General features: G+C 40.9%; 1 protein-coding gene across 1 annotated transcript in view; it reads left to right on the plus strand.

The window, feature by feature from the left end:
- TNFRSF21 (TNF receptor superfamily member 21) overlaps positions 1–14,939 on the plus strand; it is an 82,877-nt gene extending 67,938 nt beyond the window's left edge. The window contains exons 5-6 of the mRNA XM_056126105.1: positions 11,563–11,791; positions 13,497–14,939. Coding sequence (XP_055982080.1) covers positions 11,563–11,791; positions 13,497–13,726 — 459 coding nt within the window. The 3' untranslated portion in view covers positions 13,727–14,939. The remainder of the gene's footprint in view (positions 1–11,562; positions 11,792–13,496) is intronic.
- The last annotated feature ends 8,224 nt before the right edge of the window (positions 14,940–23,163 follow it).

The raw sequence follows: 23,163 nt of genomic DNA on the forward strand, positions 1-23,163 counted from the left end.
CTGAGAAACTGCTTTATAAAAGAGTTGAAAGGAACTTTTTTTTCCTCTGTTTTGTTAGTCTCGATATTCAAAAGGGCTGAAGCTGTTGTTTAATGGCATTTTCCTCTCCTTTAATCCACACCCTTACTAGCTTTCTCCAAAAGTACATTGTGAAGAAATCAGAACCAATATTGTGAAAAGAAGCTTCTCTTCCCATCAGTTATGAGTACTACAGTTCATATTTTCTTTTTTTTTTAACAAAAACTTGATTTTTGGGAAAAGTAATAGCTTCAGTTTGGTCCCAATCTTCCTGAGCTGTGTTTGTCGGATTGTCCCTTGTTATGGCTGTCAAAACCCAGCAGGTATCATCATTAATGAGGACTGCATCATAGTCAGCTATAGCTTCTAGAACACACCAGTTAATAAGTGTTTTAACCACATGTCCTTACATTTTCTTGTGAGAGAGACAAATGTCAATACTGATTTTCTTATTAAAAAAATAGTCTCAGAAAGAATTTTGGTTTCTCCACAGTTGGGTCAGGGCAGGGGACAGTTTGGAATGCAATCCATGAAAATGACTTATCACCTAAAATATTAGGAAAAAACCTGGGGGAATTTTTTGTTTTTTATAGTCACAGCAAACAACAAGGCTCTTGTAAAAATGATATAAAACACAGACCCATACAAGATCCAACTACTTAACAAATATACAAGTCAGAAAAGACGATCTGCAAATCAGAAGACAAAATAGTAACTGGAAGAAGTCATTTGCAACACAAAGATAATTTTTTTAAAAAACACTTACAAATGAGTTTAGAGACTGGTGGTCCAACAGAAAAAAAAAAACAGACAGACTCTGGACAGAAGGGTTCACAGATAAGAAAATATGAAATGCTCGATACAATATATGTTGTTTAACCTTGCTCAGATTAAGGGCACTTCTAATTTATATCTGCAGAGACAACTTGAACCTCTCAGAGTGACAAACAGCAAAAGTTAGAAAGGCATTGCAGTGTTGTAAGGGAATGGGGAAGAGGAGCATTAGCTCGACTTAGAGCCATTTGGTATATACTCACTTCCAAATTACAGGTCAGCTGGCCATTGGCATTCCTCTTCTGGTAGGTGTCTGACCTAATGCTTACATAGGACCCTCATAGGTGCAGAATGGTACAGTTGTGAGTATTTTTGGTAGCATCCTTTGTGAGAACAGAAGAATGGAAGCAACACAATGCTTTTCGATGGGTTATGTAACTTCAGCCATACAAGTGCATAAAAAGTGTGCAATTGCAGGAGAGTGAGTTAGCACTTTCCTAACTCACCTCGAGAAGGGTTTTTAAATAGGAAAAAAAATTGAGGCAAAGTGCATAACATTGCCATAATCCTATACTGTTTATGCATACATAAAATATATATATTTATATGTATAAATATACATTATATAAACATACAGTGTACATATATATATACATATATGTATGTAAAATATATGTGTAAAAAATAAAGAATGGCCAGGCTGGGGTGAGGAATATGAGTCTGTTGTTGGTGTGCCTCTGAAAGTATGCACAGTAATTGGTATAATGGTTTCCACCCCAAAGGGGACCTGGAAATCACAAGTTAAAAGTTAGAGATTATGAAGGAAAGTCATTACTCCTACTGTATGTTTGGAATTAGGCCCCTCCAGTATTATGCTCCTAATGGCAGCCATCCAAATCATGATCTCTATTAAACAGCACCAACTTGAGCAATTAAGTCAAGTTCATAACACACGTATTGTGAGATGAGTCTCCTTACCTCAAGGTCAGGAGTTTTCTATTCAATTATCTTTTATCCCCCACAACATCTTAAGGTGAGCTTATAAAGTTGCGCAACTTTTGAAAATCATGGTTGGACTTGGCAATTTTGGTGGGAAAAGACTTCCTAATAGGTCACAGTGAGTGAAGTTTAGGGAAACCCAAGTGTTTTCCAACGGCAGCTTCCAGCATGTCTACGGGGCTGAGTGCTTCCAGCACTAGGCAATATATTTGACTGTGAGTGGGCTCTAATGCAGAAGCCACGAACGGCCGCTCACCCACTGTCCTCACTTCCCTTTGGAGTGAGCTAGGCCGTGAGTCAGCTCAGGCCGCCTGGGTGTCAACAGCCAGGACAGCTTGCAGACACTCGCCCTGCAGCTGGGTGGGGCACACCCTCCCGCCAGAACCAGCTGGTTCTTACCAGCCTGGGCAGCTTTCTGCTACACTGCTTGTGGCTTCCTGTAGCTTTTCTGCTGTACCTCCTAGAGAGGAAGTTGTTCTCTGGCTTTGGGCAAGAACTCACCACACACACTTGGGATATAAGCGTAGGTGAATTTTGTAGCCATTGACATTCCATTTTGAAATGGACTCATAGAGCTGTTGAAGAATTTGTGGGTGATCTCCATACACAAGACAATGGTAATTACTTTTATTCCAATTTGGGGTATTTCATGACTAGCTTACCTGAGCTGATGTTTGAATAGTCAGAGCTAAGGTTGCAGTTGAAACAGAATCCTTTCCTTATGTTATGCATGAATTTACAGGCATTTAAAAAATAATCTCCCCCACAGTTTTTTGTTAACACTGTGAGGTGAGGAGGGGGCAGGAAATGTTGATGAGGGAAAGAGAAAAAGTGGGAGAAAGGAATGTGGGAAAAAGGGAGAGACTCTGGAGGGGAGAGAAAGAAGAGGAAAGGGAAGGAGAGAGGAGAAAGGACTTATTTTCTCAGTCACTTTCCTGTGGCACTTGTATATGTATATGTATACATATATGTATACATACGTATAGCACTGTAGCACTGTCCTCCCATTGTTCTTCAATTCACTCGAGCGGGTCCAGTGACATCTCCATTGTGAGACTTTGTTGTTACTGTGTTTGGCATACCGAATATGTCATGGGTAGCTCTGAGAGGGGTGGAGGAATCGAACTAAGGCCGGCCGGGTCGGCACATGCCAGGCAAATGCCCTACCTGCTGTGCTATCGCTCCAGCCCAACATATGTATACATATATATACACATACACCGCTCACCTGTGCAGTGTACCTCATCGCTTCTACCTCTGTGGCTCCCAGCGAAGCGAAGCTCCTTTCGTCAACCCAGGTTCGATTCCTCCTCTTGGAGAGCCCAGCAAGCTACTGAGAATATCCTGCCTCCACAGCAGAGCCTGGCAAGCTCCCTGTGGTGTATTCGATATGACAAAAACAGTAACAAGTCTCACAGTGGAGACCATACTGTTGCCTGCTCGAGAAAATCAATGAACAACGGGAGGACGATACTACAGTGCTATTCTATCATCTCCAGTGGCTCCAGGGAGATCCAGACAGCCTAAGGTCTTGGATTTCTAGATGGTTTACATTTATGGGTGTACAACTTCCTTAAGCAGTACAAGTCCCCTCTCTGTCTCCCTTTCTTGAGGTCTCAACTGGAGAAAAAATAGGAAGAAGGGACTAGAGAGACAGTACAGCAGACAAGGCACTTGGCCTTCTACACAGCTCACCCCTATTCAGTCCTCTGCCCTCCAAGTGGTTCCCCAGCCCTGCCAGGTGTGTTGCCTGAATTTAAAGTCATGAGTTAGTCCTGAGCACAGTGGAGTATAGCCAGGCACTGTAGCACTGTCCTCCCGTTGTTCATCGATTTGCTCGAGCGGGCCCAGTAACATCTCTATTGTGAGACTTGTTACTGTGTTTGGCATATCGAATACTTCACAGGAATGTGGCAAAAAAAAAAAAAAGAAGAAGAAGAAGAAGAAGAAGAAAACAAAAGACTACACAATCAGAAGCTAAAGAAAAAGTTTGGGGAATTTTTCCTCAAGTTTCTTTGGCTTTTAACCTTTCTTTTCTTTTGCATTTTCCTGACTTAGAAATTTAAAACATATAAAACAAAGATGAAAACAGTACAACAAGCATTCCTAAACCTAACACATCGAATTGTTTTTCACATTTAATCTCACTGCCTTATCCCTTACTTGTGTCTATTTCCCATCCATAGTCCCATTTCCAATATTTTTCCCCTTGATTTCCTTATAACCGATAACTCTTTCCCTCAAAAGTCTTAGGAATCAGCAGCCTTTTTTTTTTCTTCTTAATTTTTTTCTTTTGTTTGGAGAACTTCTTGCTGAGTAAATCTTGATTATTCTTACCAAAACTTTTTCCTCTAGGTTAAATACAATGAGAATTCATCCTCAGTCTAGCACTCTGAATTACTGTCTTCTATCTGGGACTTTAAACAAACCTATTTCTCACCCTTTTTCTTGAGGACATCAGGTTCATTTTTTCTTTTGAGAGACAGATCATTGTACACATTATTTTTCAGTAACAGTTTAGGAATTAAATGGATTAAGATACATTTCATTTGGAATGGCTAGGGTGGGGGTGGGCCCTGAGCAGTGATACTTGGTCTACCAGGCTGGGTGGTCGGTCCAGTGTTCAACTCTGACTCTAGGGCACTGCTCTGGTCACCAGGACCACCTTTGTGGTGCTTGAGTGGAGGCATGCTGCATTGCGGATCAAACTCGGGACCTTGTGCCAGGGTTTCAGTTCCTGCACTATCTCCTGGGGCTAGGTAAAGGTAAAGGTAAAGGCCCTCCCGTTGATCGTCGATTTGCTCGAGCGGGCCCAGTAACGTCTCCATTGGAGACTTTGTTGTTACTGTGTTTGGCATATCGAATACTCTCGGTAGCTCTCCGACCCACGCAGTTTTATCCGGTAAAGCGAATGATTAGAGGTCTTGGGGCCGAAACGATCTGGGGCTAGAGATAGATAATTTTTTTTTTTAAATAGTGGTGAACCTTCATTCATATCTGAAATCCTGGAACTACAATTTGGGGAGCAAAGTAGTCCTTATAATCTGAATTCCTCTAAATGTAGAAACTAAACAGATGCAGCTATAAAGAGTAACATATAGAACAAGGAGAAGATGGCTGCTTTTATTAGCAGTCAGTCTTTTGAGCGTAGAGGAGGCAGGTAAAGGAGGTCTCTTAAGCATTGCTTAGGATGTCTGAAGGCTACTCTTGAGGTTTTCTCCAGCTGGACAGGCCTAAAGGCTCAGTCTTCAGTCGGAAGAGCTTATGGTCTCCCACAAACCAGCAATCCTCATTAAATCTAGGCCCTTTGCTATCAGACCTCAATCTTACATGTCTACTTTGACCTATAGGAGATCATAAAATCTTATTTGCTCTTGATTGTATAGATAGTTGGAATAACAAAGGAAACAAACTCTAGATAATATCATAATCCTTAAATAGTTGTAGTTAAGGGCTGGAGCAACAGCACACCGGGTAGGGCATTTGCCTTGCATGCGGCCGACCCAGGTTCGATTTCTCTGTCCCTCTAGAGAGCCCAGCAAGCTATCGAGAATATCTTGTCCACGCGGCAGAGCCTGGAAGGCTCCCCATGACATATTCAATATGTCAAAAACAGTAACAAATCTCACAATGGACACGTTACTTGTGCCCACTCGAGCAAATCGATGAACAAAGTGCAGTGCCATTTGTGACTTCTAATTCCTTTGAGATAAACCTTTCATGGAAAGTGAATTTGTTTTTAATCAGTCACTGGTCTGTGGGGATCGGAAATAGATCTGAAATAGATCTCCCAGCCTTACTGAAGTGAAGGGATTTATACATTATTTTTATGTTTAGCTCTGTACCCTGCCTCTGGTCCCTTGCCTCTGGATTGTGAAGGTAGCTCCTTACAGTCATGCAATTGTTTCTCTTCAGTTTATGGGGTTTGCCAATCCCTAACCGCAGTGGATCCAGAAGTAATTGCGTGACTTAGCAAAGACGATTATCTTAAAAGAAGAAAGGCCTATTCTATTCTTGAATCACAGCTCTGAGAAATTAGGCAGGTTATTTGAACCTCTCAACCTTGGTTTCCAGATCTGTAAAATGGGACTATTAGCTGCCTTAATAGCAAATAGATTAAATGTGCATTTTATGATGAAACACTTAACATGGTAGATATTGATTATGGCTCTTTCCTTAGAGCCCTTCCGTTTGCTTGATCTGAGTAACCAAGCTGATCAATTCAGATGGAATAGCAATTAGTTTCAATTGAATTAAAGGCTTTTAAACAGTTATTAAAGTGATAGAGATTTCAACATTGTTACAGAAAATTAGTGTAGCATGAGGTCTGGAAGAAAAGCTAAATTGAAAAGGAGACTGGATTGCAAAAAGTTTTCTTGAGTTTGCTGGAGCTATAGCACAGTGGGTAGGGCGTTTGCCTTGCACGCGGCCTACCCGGCCGACCCGAGTTTGATTCCTCCATCCCTCTCTGAGAGCCCGGCAGGCTACCAAGAGTATCTCGCCCGCATGGCAGAGCCTGGCAGAGCCTGGCAAGCTCCCCGTGACGTATTCGATATGCCAAACACAGTAACAACAAGTCTCACAATATTACTGGGCCTGCTCGAGCAAATTGATTAACAATGGGAGAACATTGACAGTGATGTGTGTGTGTGTGTGTGTGTGTGTATGTGTGTGTGTGTGTATTCCACAAGCCCACCACCTTTATCTCCCATTCCACTGGGCACAGTAGGCATATATATATATATATATATATATATATATATATATATCTTGTCAGTCAGGAGTCAAAGGGTTAAATTAAACCCTTTTAGCAGATTAAAAAGAAGAATCCAGAATCCAGCTAGACTGGGTAATTAATGCTTCATTTCAGGGGGTCAGTGATGCATCACAGTTGTTAATTAATTTTATGAAAACAGATTGTGCAACCACAGGGAAATTGTAATTGGGTACTAATTGAAAATAACTCCGTGGTAAACCTTAGTTGAGCAGACCAGTTGGGGGGGGGGGGGGAATGGAAGAGCCCTGGTAAGACAGACAATAACTAAGGCTTGACTTTCACAAAGATGACCTCGCCTAACCTTTTCAGTTTAAAAATAAGGAAGCAGGACCGAGGGGGGAAGTGGCTTGTCCGAGACCACAGCCAGTGGTGTATCTCCTCTCCTGCTTTGCATGGTGTTCCAGGATTTTCATGACTTTGATTTTCAGGAGCTGATTAGGAACCCATGAAGGGCATGCTGTAAAGATAGAGGCTGAGGAACGTTCTGTTTGCTCAGAGCTTGCATTGAAAAGGTGTTTCAAAACCTCCTCTTATGTTCCTTGCACCCTTGCCTTGAGTGAGACCTGGAAAGGATTTGCTTCACCATCCCCCAAACCCCACCCCTCGCCCTGGGCTGGGGAAACACTTCAACCTTTCATAGGATTGGAACCTTCTTTGTCTTTGGAAAGGCCATTGAACCCGGAAGTGAGGTTTGGGGCTTGGTATTAAAAGAAGTCTGTTTGATCTTTAGTCTCAGGGTGTGATTTGGAGACCACTCGGAGGATGCAAGTGGGAGGGGAAAGTGGGGCAGGTTATGGGCACACAGAGTTGGAAATGCAGAAAGGAGAGAAACCTTGGCTATTCCAGTGCAACCCAACACAAGCTGAGTCGTTGTTCTCACAAGAACAGCCACAAACCTTGGTACAGCAGAGACGTTTGAGACTGCGAACTTTAATCAATCCCCTGTGTACTTAATCCATTGGATGGTTCCTAGTACTCCCTGGTCCTGATAATCAGAAAGGAAAATAGTCAGCAATGGAAACTGAGGAGTGACTCAGCCTTTGAATAAGGTGAACCATTTATCTCTCTTCCCTTATCACCCTGGGCTAATAAATGCAGTATCTGGAAGGACCAAGTGTACTTGTTTGGAAACTAATCACGAGGATGTTGGGGGCCCTTTCAGCCAAAATAAATTGCCTGCTCTTGGGATTCACACAATAGAAGCATTCCGGTCTTGGCTGCTATCTTCCTCTTTCTGTCTTACTGTCTGGCTTCATTCGCAAGTAGATCTGACAAGTCAGCATGATTACCTCCTAGCCATTGAACCAAAAAAGAACTGTCCCTCTCAAGTTACCCCAGAGTGCACTGCAGTCTGGAGGAGTTGAAGATTCAACCATCACCTTCATTGGTTGAATTTTCCCAGATGTCTTTCTTTGAAATCTTAACATCTGCCTCAGAGCAGTACGTTGGGGTCTGTATTGCCCAGATGTGTTAGTGAAGTGTAATATACATAAGAGCTCAGCCAAGAAGATGGATGCTCTTCTAACTAGCCTGATTTTTGGCTGCCAATATAAATAAGAATGGTTGCTGTCACAGTATGTTTCAAGTTAGCAGAAGGAACATGAGCTTATCAATGGCGATTCCTTCTACCAATAACATTTATTGTTTTTCTAATTATAAAAGTGAATATGTCCCTGGAGAGAATTTAGAAAGCTTAAAGGAGCATAAGGAATAAATTAAATCCCCCCTAATCTATTTTGGAGAATATTTTCATAAGTTTATGTCCTGAACTTTTGCAAAAAGGGTGCTAAGACCCTCCTCTATGAAAACCTGGCTTTCTGGCATAGAGTATTTACCTTCCCCTTCAATCTTAAAATCTTTTTTTTTTCTTTTTGGGTCACACCCGGGGATGCACAGGGGTTACTCCTGGCTCAGTGCTCAGGAATTACCCCTGGCAGTGCTCAGGGGACCATATGGGATGCTGGGAATCAAACCCAGGTCGGCCGCGTGCAAGGCAAATGCCCCACCCGCTGTGCTATCACTCCAGCCCTCAATCTTAAAATCTTAATCATAAATGTTTTTCTGTTGCTAAAGCTCAATTCTGAATCTTGAAAGTTCTGAATTAATAAAATTGATCACTTATTTCACACATCTTAGTGATTCAATTTTCTGGGTAGAGATTTCACAGGTCACAATGTTTAATGTCACTGTAGTGTTGCAAACCAGCTTTGATAGATGTCATGAGTATTTAGATACAATTGATGGTTAGATAAAGGGAGGAAAGATGTGAGTTTTTAGGAGCAATATTTTTTTTCACATGGATTGCAAATCAGCAGTCCTCTTAGCACAGTATACAGCACACCAGTCGCCTATTTTTTTTTTTCCACACAGGAAAATAGGCAAAAGGCTTCAGAAAAGTCTGGAATGCGACCCTCTAATGTATATTCACCACAAAGGAAAGAATAGGTACACTCGATAACTGGATAGGTTTTCCAGAAAGATAATTGACAAATCATCTCTGCTGTAGTTGTTAACTCCATTGTGGCAATGATAAAACTATTTGTTGGGGTCTTTTCATATGCACTTGTTTTCTTAGTTAGAGGAGAGCTTCATGATAGCATTGTATTTTTCTAAATTATGCTGGAATTCATATGCTAAATATTCACACAGATAAGATCCTTGGTAAAAGCTGGGGGGTGGAGAGGGGGGTGGGAATGAAATATTCAAAGTTTGAACTCAATTCAGGAAATGGTGGGTGGACAGCTTAATCTGATGTCATGTGATTTGTGGGTGGGAGGTTCTTTTTTTTTTTTAAGTAAGAACAGTGCATTATATTGACTGACCATGTCATACAGCGGAATGTCCCTGACAAGTGCTCTTTGACTGTAAAATAAAATAGATATGCATGAATGGCTATGTGCATTTTCAGGGAGGAGGCACATGCAAAGGCTTATCAGATTAAAATTTTACAAGCGTATACATGAGACATGTCTGGATTCAAGGAAGCTGCTGGGAATGCATGATATCTGAGTGGCTGTGCTGGAAGAAGTGTGTGGGCAGTGGTGCCCAGGATGCTGGGCATTCTCCACCAGCAGTTATCTTCAGAATCTGTAGTCAAGTGTGGGTGTTTCCTAGCCTTCGGGTTGGAGATAGGTGATTGTGTTTGCTTTGTGTGTTTCACAATTACTGAAGGGTAATATTCTGAAATGAGGGTTAATGTCTTGACCATTGAGTCATGAGGGTTCAAGTGAGGGTTCATGGTGGATGAGTAACAGCACTGGAGATGGTGCACGTCACCCCCTGAACCCTACCCTCAATGACATGCCACCTTCATGCAGATTCTCACCGATGTCAGGGGACTAGGAAGTGCCAGTCTGCCAAGCCAACCTAATTTAAGCACCAACCTTTTCCCAGTAGGTCTGTGCCTTCTCTGGGTCTTGTACCTATAAAATGGATAGGGGGTGATGGCACCTTTCAGTGCATCCCCTGCCCGCTATCTACACTGCATACAGTCATTCAGTCCCTGATTGCACTTCACTTGGCTAGGGCAGCTTCCTAACTCAGTTCCTTGTTTTGATTCTTACCTCCCTCAATAAAACTCACCACACACCTGAGTGGTCAGCAAAGCCAGCTCCCCGTCTCCATCTATAACCACATGGTTGGTTGCTTGCTTCTTATTCTCCTTCTAACACCATTCTGGAAACAAGTTTGCTGTTTCCATTATTTCATGAAAGCTGATCAATTGGTAGTCTGAGGGGTACGACTGATGAAAATCCTATATATCGGAGTGTGAGGTGGGGCATGGCATGATACTTGGGGCCAAACCAGTAGGATAGAGGGTCCACAGTTGAAAAAAGGTTGAGAAACATTCGTTTTAATGACAGCAATTCATTTTCTCACATCTGAAGTTAGAACATTGACAAGTTCTAACTTCAACATAGGAATTTTTATGGGAACATAATTTAACCTACAACAAAGGAGAATATCCTAGATTTTTATCTAGGAACTTTCTCAGCTCAACAAAATGATGTTGTAAGTTGGAAAGCTTCCTCTTTGCAGTGTTCGCTACTCCTGTGAAGTAACAGTTTCACGTTGATGCTTCCTTGGTTTTTAATGAATTTAATATGGTTATTAGTGTTTTCTTTCAAGTAGTTTGCAAGACATCTAACATATTTATTGAAAGTTTTAATTGAATTACCATTGGTTGTTCACATATAGGGGTTTTTTTTGTTTGTTTGTTTTTGTTTTTTTTGTTCACATATAGTTTTGAAGGATTTTTAGAAGGTGTATATACAGGGGCTTGAGGGATAGTACAGTGGGTAGGGTAATTCCCTAGCACATAGACTGCCTGCATTTAAACTCCAGAAAACCCCTTATTGTCCCCTGAGCGTCACCAGGAATGATTCCTGAATGTAGGGCTAGGAATAAGCCCTGAGCACCAAAGTGGACTAGTTATTGGGAGACTTAGTTATATGTAGAAAAAAATGGGGTACAAATTTTGATGCAGAAAGATAGCTAAGGATCTGCATGTTTTCACTTGTATTAATCCGTTTAATACTGCATAATATTTTTATGTAAGTGTTTTTGAGATACAATAATACAAATACTCAGTTTGAGGGACAGTCCTATTTTGGTATTGTTTCTCCCTCTACCCCTGTATATTTATTAAACCCAAGCTGTAGTGGTCGTTCAGTGATACATCACTGTGTCATGTGCGAGTTCCTGCGCCCAATACCCCGTAATAGAAAATACAAAAGTTAATTTAAAGAAACTCTACCCACTGTTTTGACTGTGGGCCCAGCATATAGTGTTGACGTGCTTGCAGTAATTCCTGGAATATCCAGAATGAAATAGAGGGGAAAAAATGCTGTAAGCTACCAAAATGGGAGTTGTGTATAAAATATTAAGTGGAACAAAAGAAAAAAATAATAAGTCATCGGAGTAAGGGCTCTTTCATCGTTTGCTCTTTCTACTTCTTTTGATTAATTAAAATATTTTTTCCGCCTTTCCCATAGTTGGAAACCGACAAACTGGCTCTGCCCATGAGCCCGGGTCCGCTCAGTCCGAGCCCCATTCCCAGCCCTAACACCAAACTTGAGAATTCCACTCTGCTGACGGTGGAGCCGTCGCCGCTGGAGAAGAGCAAGGGCTTCTTCGTGGACGAGTCCGAGCCCCTCCTTCGCTGTGACTCCACTTCCAGCGGCTCCTCGGCGCTGAGCAGGACGGGCTCCTTTATTACCAAAGGTAACGCGTGCAAGGCTCACCCCTGGTCAGGCACCTTCATGGGCTAAGACTGACTGCAGGGCTCACCACTGGTCAGGCACCTTCATGGGCTAAGACTGACTCCAGTTTTTTCTCTTCAGTCATTTGAATGCATGCCCAGGGAGACCTATCCTGGGCTACGGATGCGACTGGTCAGGGACAAACCACATCATCACTGGCACTTGGGTACCCGCCGTGAATTGTCTGGCTAGCTCAGCTACCTGGCAAGGGTTTATGTAGGTCCATGGGGCACCCTTTTATCCTCTAATGCTATCAAAACAAGTATTTCAGGGAAAGTCTGATAAAATGTTGCCGGGCAGGTTTTTGGTTTTTGTTTTAATTATTTATCAGGCTTGCAAATTCCAAGGATTTAAAGCCGAACTATCTGGAGAGTCAGAAGTCCCGGTTTCAGGGGCTCAAATCAAAAGTCACTGGTAATTGTGGTTGCAAATAGCCGTGTTTGAAACACTCTGGATTGGCACCTGAGCTAAATGATTTGCCATTTACATTTTTTAAGAAAAGGGTAGGAAGATGAAGATGCACACTGCATTAATGACTGATTTTTTTCCATAGGGATTGCAGTTTTATTTTAGTTTGTGTTTTTCATGATAGTTCATGTATTTTTCAAAGTGTGGTTTTTCATATCTATTTATGTTTTATTAAATGTATGCTTTTGGTCATCTATTTTGTATTTATGTGTATTTTGCTATGTTATATAACATTAGGTAATAGAGTTTAGGGAAAAGGTTTTGTAATTGCAAGTTTCCTAAGAAGCAGTGTTCTCTTATTTATATGCTTTTGCTCTCTGATTTAGTTTTAAAACATTATAATGGAGAGCCAGAGCAGTAGTCCAGTAGGTAGGGAATTTCCCTTGCTTGGGGCCAACCTGGTTTTGATCCCCAGCATCCCATATGGTCCCCAGCCTCTGCCAGAACTGATCCCTGAGTGCAGGGCCAGGAGTAAGCCCTCAACACTGCTAGGTGTGGCCCCAAAACAAAACCAAACCAAAAAATGCAGTAGAATTTGAATGGCAGAGAAGGGGACTTTGTTGATGTGAAATTCTGAAGGAACAGCAGTGGCTGAGAGCTTCTTTGGGTAAACACATCACAGACAAGGAAAGCAGTGAACTTAATGTAAATTTCTTCTTTTTATCCTGTTCTTTGGCTACACGTCATTGGTGCTTAAGGTTCTTTCCTGGTGATACTGAGCATTCTCCCAAGCGGTAGAGAAATTAAGGAAGCCATTAAATTGTAGGCAAATGTCATAGGCTTTTTTTTTTTTTTTAATTTGCGGGCCACAGCCAGTTCTGCTCAGAGCTTACTCCTGGCTCTGCACTCACGGATCACTCCTGGTGGGCTCTGGAGTGCCCCAGATCAAACCCCGCGTGGCCACATGCTAGGCAAGCATTCTACCCACCACACTATCTCTTCAGCCCCGCAAATGTCATGTATGGCATATCCACAACCCATTGAAGTGAATCTTTATCTGACCCCTATTAGGTAAATCTTGTTTGCTGTTTCATGTGCATTGCCAGTAAAATTTTTCTGTATGACTCAAAGTTAACCTGAAGTTCACATCCTCGGGTTGGAGTTGGAGATTGAAAGGCAGGGCGGAGGGTAGGTGTGAGCTCTGCCCTACCTCCAGTACAGACCGTTTATGCCTGTTCCCTTCTTCTCCATCCCCACAGAGAAGAAAGACACAGTGTTGCGGCAGGTACGCCTGGATCCCTGCGACTTGCAGCCTATTTTTGATGACATGCTCCACATTCTGAATCCCGAGGAGCTGCGTGTGATCGAAGAGATTCCTCAGGCTGAAGACAAGCTGGACCGGCTATTTGAGATTATTGGAGTCAAGAGCCAGGAAGCCAGCCAGACCCTCCTGGACTCTGTTTATAGCCATCTTCCTGACCTATTGTAAAACACAAGGGATCCCGCACTCTGGAATACTCCATTATAGTGGCAGGGTGGTTTGTTTTATCTTTTTAGTTTTTTTTTTCCCCCCTCCTTTGTGTGTGCGTGTTTGTGTGAGTGAGTGTATGTGTGTTTAACTGAGTATATGGCCAGTGTTTTGAGCTCTTTTCCTTTTTTTTTTTTTTCTTTTTAAACCTGTCTGGAAAATTAGTTTAAGAGCCTTTTCAAGGTGAAACTGTCACAAAATCCCTACCACTGAAGGGTTTCTGGGGTTCCTTTTATTTTTCCCTTTCTCTTTTGCCTCCTTAACTTACTTTTGAAATCATTCTGTGCACTTTAAATTTACTTAACATACCACAAATGCAGTGTGGCTTTTTCTGCACACTGTACTAGGAGGCTCTTCTTCAAAGTGTAATGGCATCCTGTGACTTCTTAAGCAGTTTTCATGTTGCGATCTCCACAATTACTTTTTTTTTTAATTGTTGATGTTTTTATTATTTGTAGCTTATGAATTTTCTTCAAGATTAAGGAAATGTAAGACCTTGTTGAGTTTCTGTACTGCAGTTAGGTTTTGCGTAATCTTTTTAATATGCTTTGTTGTATAGTTCATATTCATGGCTGGAACTTGAACACACTGTTGCTGATTGTAAGGTTTTTCACCTGGACACAGTGTAGATTTCTTGATGCCTCCTGCGCCTCTTACACTCATATACTCTGGGCTAGAGACATGGAATCTTCATCAGGACTTGTTCTTTCGGTGGCTTGACACCTGGGCCACCAAAGAATTTGGACTTCATCTTTCAGGGATTGAGCTGTTCCGGAACATTAATGCTGCGCTTTGGAAAGTTCACAACCAAGTGCCAGCGACACCGTTTCCACAAGGAATTTGCCCAGCTTTGCTTTAAAAAATGTCTTGTTTTTTTATATACACACAGTCTATAGGTCCAGTCTGCCCTTAAGGCCTTGGTCTTGGTGGGTTTCTTTCATCAATCACTTTAATTAAAAAAATGGCTGCAGCTATAAGAACTCTTGTCTGATATATTTGCAACTATGCTTTCAATTATAAGTGTAATCTCTAATGCTCAGTTGACAGAATCTAAAGCAAAAGTGGTCAAGACTCCCTACGTGTGGATGGGGCTTGTGGGTAGTGGTGAGGGACTGAAATCGGGAAAATGCCTTCAAAGTGTACTAATTTATTAATAAATATTAGGTGTTTGTTACTTGAGTAGTTTGGGTGCATTTAATCTTTGCCTTGTATATATGATCTATGTAATGACTCTTTGGTTAGACTCTTGGGGGAAAAAAACTTTATTCTGAAAGACTCAGACCTTCTCATGTGTAAATCATGCAAATTTTTCACAAAGGTTTGTATCTGGAAAACTGCCTGGAGATTCACAGAAGACTATCAAGTATTGAGGATGCTTGATAATGATAAGGCGTTACTTAGACTATTGGATGAAACTTGAGTCTCCTGTTTTAAGATTCTCTCTTTTAAGAAATAGATTTGGAGATGGAGAGATGCAAATGATGACCAAGTCTCAGAATATCTTATTCTTACTCCTCTCTATCTAGGCAGTTTAACCTTGCATGGAAAGGTCTGTACAATACTCCAACATCTCATTACTCCTGAGTAACCAGGAGGAGAATTTTTGGCAGTAAGGCAGGGGGAAGTCTTATATTGGTGGCATAGATAACATTGTATGGGCTGGAGCAATAGCACAGCGGTAGGGCGTTCGCCTTACAAGCGGCCAACATGGCCGACCCGAGTTCGATTCCTCTGCCCTTCTCGGAGAGCCCGGCAAGCTACCGAGAGTATTTGATATGCCAAACACAGTAACAACAAAGTCTCCAATGGAGACGTTACTGGGCCCGCTCGAGCAAATCGACGATCAACGGGAGGGCCTTTACTTTTACTTTACTTTTATATTGCAGCACAATCTACCTTTTTTATTTGTTTGTTTGTTTTTAATCTTATCCCCTGTTTCCCCTTAGCTTGGGAATTAACACTGATTGGAAACTTAGCAATATGGGGCTCCTCTTTCAGTGTGAAACAAAGACCCTGTGTGCACACGCTACACCACATCAGCATCATGGATGAGGTTTTCTGGTTTCATCCACTTCTGTGTGGTTTATTTCTAAAGAACTATCCTGGCTCTCATGCCATGTTTCACCTCTCCTTTGTTGAGACAGGATGTCTTCCCGAAAAGACAAAGCCAACTAGAGTGGGTCCCAGATGGCAATGGAGGAAACTGTTTTGCATTTCAAAGGATTTTCTTCCTGCCATTTCTTTTATTGTAGGGATAGAAAGTGAATGAAGAGAATGCCTATTAGGAGTGTGTAGCATGGGGGTGCTTTTATTAGTTAACCAGTTACATAACTTTATACTTGACCAAGTGCTTTTTATATTATCATAACCATAACTACCATAGCTAGATTGGTACTATTTACTAATGTGCCCATTTCATAGATTATTGTCACTGTCCTTCCGTTGTTCATCGATTTGCTCGAGCGGGCCCAGTAACGTCTCCATTGTGACACTTGTTACCATGTTTGTCACGGGTAGCTTGCCAGGAAAAATAGAAATTTTCAAAAGCTAAAGGACTAGCATAAAATCAAGTTCTAGCTATCAGACTTGAACTTGGGTCCAATACCTTTCTGTTCCAGAGTAGCCACTAGAACTCCTTCATTGGACTGAAACAGTGGGGCAAGGTCACAGGGATGATATTTGTCAGGGCTCTTAGGACAAATATCATTACTTTGACTTCAATAATTTTGAAAGTAAAGGATGAGGAAGCACATCTCTTGATGATCCAGAAAAAAGGGGGATATATAGGTGGTAGATGAACACAAGTTTAATATTAAATTAACATCACTCATAACTTTCCTTCAAAAACAAATTAAACTCCAGCTGCATTAAACTATATGAGTGAGAGCTGATGATAAAGTCATTTTTAAATGATTTACTCACTTCACAAACTTTTTTCTGGTTTGAGCTGCTTAACTCTGAGGGGTGTGACTCAACTGGAAGGTCTATGTGGGAGGTGTTGGGGATAACCACAGGATAAGAAATCCAACCAGGAGTCACTGTTGAGAAACCCAAACCTGAAGATGAAGATCAAACCAACTAAGGAGAGACTGTGTCAATTATTTGAAGAGCTGAGGAAGAGACTTTTTTTCCTTTCGAGATTAGTACTATTTCCTCGAGGCCGAATGAGGCTAAATGCAGAGGAGCTTTTAAATTAGATGAGGTTTCTTTTCCAAGGAGACAATGACGCCTACTCTGGGGAAAAAATTGAACTTGCTTCAGTGACTCTCAGGCTGTTTTATGTAAATAAGAATCACTATGAATGGGCAGTTATCACGGGAGATTTCCAGGGAGTTTAATTCAGGAGATTTGTGCCGAAGTCTAGAATTTGACAGTTTTTCTAGAAACTTCAGCCCCCCCACCCCACAACACACACACGCACACACACACACACACACACGCACGCACGCACGCACACATGTGCACACACACACACACACACTTTGAGGGGGGAAAATGTGCTTTAGTTCTTTGCCTCTGTGGTCAGAACACCAGCCAAACCACAACACCTGAGAGCTAATAAAAATGCATGATTGGAGGTCTCTTTGCTGTGCTCCTTACACTTTATTGAGCAACTGAAACAAATACCCAGGGATCTTGTTAAAAATGCAGATTCTGTTTCAGCTGTTGAGATAGAAGAGGCCCCTGGGTGCTGGGACACTGCAGATACCATGCCCAGGAGAGCTCTTAATATGGGGAAAGGATTACACCTATGCCACATGAGAGAAAGAAACAGTTCTTCATCATTCAAAGAGAGTTTCATACTCAGGTATTTGAGCAAATGGTATGGCAATGATTTTTAATGCTGACCACACATTGCGGGGGGTAGGATTCAAGAAATTCAACATGTTGGTTACACCTCAGACCTATTTGATTAGAATCTCAGGGCTGAAACTCAGATACAGGCTTTTTTTTTTCTTTTTTCAAAGCAACCCAGGTGTCATTGTGTTTCAGCTTGGAAAAAGCACTGATAGAAGAGGCTTGTGAAGAGACTGCTTCTCAGGCCTCACCCCAGATCTGATAGATAAATCGTGGGGAGTTTACCTGGGTATTTGTCATAGCTGAGTTCCACTCGATCCTTCAGACAAGCTTTCTGACCCATAATCCTGCTGTAAAATTTCATGTAATTATTAAAAGACTTGATACACTACCAAGCATGGAAGGGGTAACATCTTATATCCTAATTGTACCGATGAACCCACCTGCAATTAATCAATTCTCCATGGCTTGGTGCATGATGTCTAAGGTATGATTAATCAAGAATATCTGGGAAATGATGATACTAAGCTATGATGAATTATGGATATTTTGGAAATGATACTATTCGGATTTATGTTCATATATTTGATAGATGGTTTGCCAGTTTTTAAAGAAATAAAGATATAATAACAAAATGGCATGGACTATATTATAGAATCTCAAATATTTTTAGTATCTAAACTATTGGATCATCCATCTCATTGTTCAGTTTGTAGGTGCCACAATGGCCTAATTTCAGCATATACCTGAGAAAAAATAAACATGATCTTTTGTTTAACAGAATGCTTGTCCTTCCCTTTGGAAGGAACTTTGCTCATCATAGAGATTATGTGGTTTTCAGGTGAGAAGTTTAGGCCTTAGCTGCTAGCTCTGGGCAGATTTTCATTGCCTTATAGCCCCCATCTATGTTTTTACTATCCCAAAACAGTTCTTGCCTCTTCCTGGAAGTCAAAAAAAAAAAAAAAAGCATGATCAATATTTTGAGCAAGAATTATTTGAAATAGAATATCTTAATATGCTTATACTCTATTTGAATTTGAATAGCCATGCATGTATAATGCATTTGGATGCTGAAATCTTATGTAAAGATAGAGATACTCATAAAATGTCTTGCAAGAGTAGATCTAAGACACCTGTCAATGAATGCTGGCAAGGAGACAATATGCTCTCCATCAGCCAGAAAGAAGAATGGATGATGAACATGTTTTTCATGATTGGTTTTATGTAGCCTTTTGAACTTGACACCATGCTTAGGTCTTGTGCAATTTTTTAAAAAATAATAAACACTGGGGCTGGAGAGATAGCACAGCGGGTAGGGCGTTTGCCTTGCACACAGCCGACCCAGGTTGGATTCCCAGCATCCCATATGGTTCCCTGAGCACCACCAGGAGTGATTCCTGAATGTAGAGCCAGGAGTAACCCCTGTGCATCACCGGGTGCGACCCAGAAAGCAAAAATAAATAAATAAATAAAAAATAAACATTAATTTTAGACTTTTAATGGCACACCAAACCAGATTTAAGATGCTAGCAATAGTTTTGCAAGAAGCAATTCAATAAAATCTGAAAAAGAATTTAGCTTCTTGTCCTGGTCTCCAGAGGTGGCATCATGGTCCGCAACAGTTTTGTGATCTTGGACTTGCTTCACAAGTCATGCACAATTTAGTGAGAATTCAAATTTAGGAATTTAGAGTGCTTGAACGCAGCTGTCTTTTTCACATTTTTCACCATAGGAATCACTCATAATGTCACACAAGAAAAAAGGCCAAAGATTTCCTAAGAGTCCTTTAAAAGGTTTTTAAAAGCCATCATATTTAATTTAATTTTTAAAACTATTGATTGAGGCACTGATATACAATATTGCCAATGATGGATCCACATATACTTAATTTCAGCACCATTCCCATCACTAGTATACCCACTTCTCTACCTCAAGGCCTCCCTCAAGGATTTTCCCTTTCAGTGCCCCACCTCCCCAAAGACACACAAATTCAAATTTGTAGATCAGTCCTCCTGTTGTGTTGCCTTTGGTTCTTTGTAAGGTTGCTGTGCATCTTTAAGTCTTTAATATGAGAGATATTGTTCTGTATCTATCTCTTTTCTTCTCATTGACTTCATTCAGCATATATCCCAAGTTTCATCCATGTCACAGCAAATTGCATGATTTTGTCCTTTCTAAGGGTTGCATAGTATTCCATTGTGTATAAATACCACAACTTCTTGATCCAGTTATCCATAGTTGATTTGGGTTGTTTTCATATTCTGGGTATTATAAAAATAAGACTATATCAAATTAAAAGGCTTATGCATGGCAAGAAAAAATAAAGTTATAGATAGCCCTACTGAGTCGGAGAAAATATTTATTTGCACATAATACATCAGATAAAGAACTAATGTCCAATATCTATAAGTAACTCACAAAATTTAACAAAATTCTTCCCCCATCCAAAAATGGGTAAACAGACACTTCCCCAAAGAAGACATGCTGAAAACTAATGGATATGAAAAAGTGCTTGTTGTAACTCATAGTTAAGGAAATGTAAATTAAAACAACATTGCATAACTCACATCACTCTATTATCAAAAAGTCTAGAAACAGCCAGTGTTGGCAAGGTTGTGATGAGAAAGGAACTCTTATCCACTGTTTGCGGGAATGTCATTTGGCTCAACCTCCATGGAAAGCAGTATTTTAGGAATCGAACTAATATTCTATTATAGCCCAGTGATAAAACATTTTGGAATTAACTCCCCCAAAATAAAAAAAAGTAATTCAAAAGGATATATGCACAACCTATGTTCATTACAGCACTTAGCAAGATAAGCAAACAACCCAAATGACCAACTACAAGTGAATGGATTAAGAAGTTGTGGTAGTGGCGGATAGCTAAAACAATCCTTGGGGAAAAGAAGATGGGTGGCATCACCCTCCCCAACTTCAAACTATACTACAAAGCAGTAGTAATTAACACAGCATGGTACTGGGCTAGAAACAGACCTACAAACCAATGAAACAGAGTTGAACATTCTGTCACAGACCCCCAAATATATGGCCACTTAATCTTTGACAAAGGAGCAAGAAACGTGAAGTGGAACAAGGAAAGCCTCTTCAACAAGTGGTGCTGGGAAAACTGGAGAGCTACCTGCAAAAAAATGAACACTGACCTCTGTCTAATGCCAGGCACAAAAAGTCAGATCAAAGTGGATTAAAGACCTCAATATCAGACATGAATCCATAAGGTGCATAGAGGAAAATGTAGGCAGAACTCTGCACCTCTGCACGACATTGAAGCTAAAAACATCTTTAAAGATGAAACAGCTCTGACCATGAAAGTGGAAGCAGACATAAACAAATGGGACTACATCAAACTAAGAAGCTTCTGCACTTCAAAAGAAACAGTGACCAAAATAAAGAGCCCACAGAATGGGAAAGAATATTTACCCAATATCCATCGGATAAGGGATTAATATCCAGGATATACAAGACACTAGTAGAATTGTACAAGAAAAAACCCTCCAATCCCATCAAAAAATGGGGAGAAGAAATGAACATAAGTTTCCTCAAAAAAGAAATACAAATGGCCAAAATGCACATGCTCTACATCGCTAGCCATCAAGGATATGCAAATCAAATTAACAATGAGATATCATCTCACACCACAGAAGCTGGCACACATTCATAAGAACAAAAGCAATTAGTGCTGGCGTGGATGTGGGGATAAAGGGACACTCTTTCACTGTTGGTGGGAATGCCCATTAGTCCAGCCTTTCTGGAAAACAATATGAACAGTCCTTCAAAAATTAGAAATTGAGCTTACATATGACTCTGAAATACCACTTCTGGGAATATATCCCGAGAATGCAAAAAAGCACAGTAAAAATGACATCTGTACCTATATGTTCATTGCAGCACTGTTCACAATACCAAAATCTGGAAACAACCCAAGTGCCCTACAACAGATGACTTGTTAGCCCTACAACAGATGACTTGTTAAAGAAACTTTGGTACATCTACACAATGGAATACTATGCAGCTGTCAGGAGAGATGAAGTCATGAACTTTGCTTATAAATGGATAGGCATGGAGAGTATCATACTAAGTGAAATGAGTCAGAAAGAGGGACAGATATAGAAGGACTGCACTCATTTGTGGAGTATAAAACAACATGACACGGCTGACTCCTAAGGACAGTAGATACACGGGACAGATAGATTGCTCCATAGCTGGAAGCCTGCCTCGTGAGCAAAGGGGAGACGGCAGCTGGAATAGAGAAGGGATTGCTAAGAAAAAGATGGCTGGAGGAATCGGTTGGGATGGGAGATGGGATGGGAGATGTGTGCAGAAAGTGGATAAAGGACCAAACATGATAACCTCTCAGTGTCTGTATTGCAAACCATACTGCCCCAAAGTGAGAGAGATTATGGGGAATCATATCTGCCATGAAGGCAGGGGGAGCATGGGAAGGGGGGGGGTACACCGGGGATATTGGTGGTGGGGAATGTGCACTGGTGGAGGGATGGGTGTTTGATCATTGTGTAATTGTAAACATGAAAACTTGTAACTATCTCACGATGATTCAATAAAACAACAACAAAAAAAAGTTGTGGTATTGGGGCTGGAGCAATAGCACAATGGGTAGGGCATTTTCCTTGAACTCTGCCGACCTGGGTTCGATTCCCAGTATCTCGTATGGTCCCCCAAGCACCGCCAGGAGTAATTCCTGAGTGAACAGTCAGGACTAATCCCAGTGCATTACTGGGTGTGACCCAAAAAGCAAAAAAAAAAAAAGGTATTTATGTACAATGAAATACTATTCAGCTCAGCTCATTTTAAGTTCTTAAATTACTCATTTCACCAAAGGAGAGGCTGCTTCTGTTCCTCACTGACATTGTCTTTTTGAAATATATATTTACTATTTTTTCCATAACAAAATGCCAGCAGAAAATCTCATGGCGGGGAGGAAAGAGAAAAGTCATCTTATGTTCAATCAATCATCCTAGAATAAATTTCTCAGTCTTAATAAATATTAAGAATAGCAAATTCAATTTTGTTTAAATATATTGACCCTAACAGAAATATCAATCTTATTGCTCCACCCATTCATGAAATATTTATTTCATTATGAAATATGTGGACACCCACTACAGGGTGGGTATTATGCTAGGATTCAGACACACAAAGAATTCTAGACAAACTTATCTACCAGCAAAAACAGGGTGTTGTTCTGCTCTTTGTGTCCTGAACAGATTCTGGAAGATGGTAAGCTACTCAGTCACTTGAGACTGAATAAATGAATTCCTCCAGGCTCCTGACCTCAGCTTCACAGTTCAGATATTATAGACTGACACATAATACATTTCGATCTGTCTACGTGAAGTGATAGAAGGGCCAGAGAAATAGTGTAGTGGGTAGGGTGCTTATGTTATATGCAGCTGACCAGAGTTCTATTTTTTTTTTAATTTTTATTAGTGACAAACCAAGAGGTACAGTTGTAGACTTACAAATTTTTGTGCTTGGGTTTCTATTATACAATGATTAAGTACCCATCCCTCCACCAGTGCCCATTTTCCGCCACCACGGATCCCAGTATCCCTCCCATCCCT

The sequence above is a fragment of the Sorex fumeus genome, unplaced genomic scaffold (assembly GCF_029834395.1).
Source record: "Sorex fumeus unplaced genomic scaffold, SorFum_2.1 ptg000061l, whole genome shotgun sequence".
Classification (NCBI taxonomy): Eukaryota; Metazoa; Chordata; class Mammalia; order Eulipotyphla; family Soricidae; genus Sorex; species Sorex fumeus.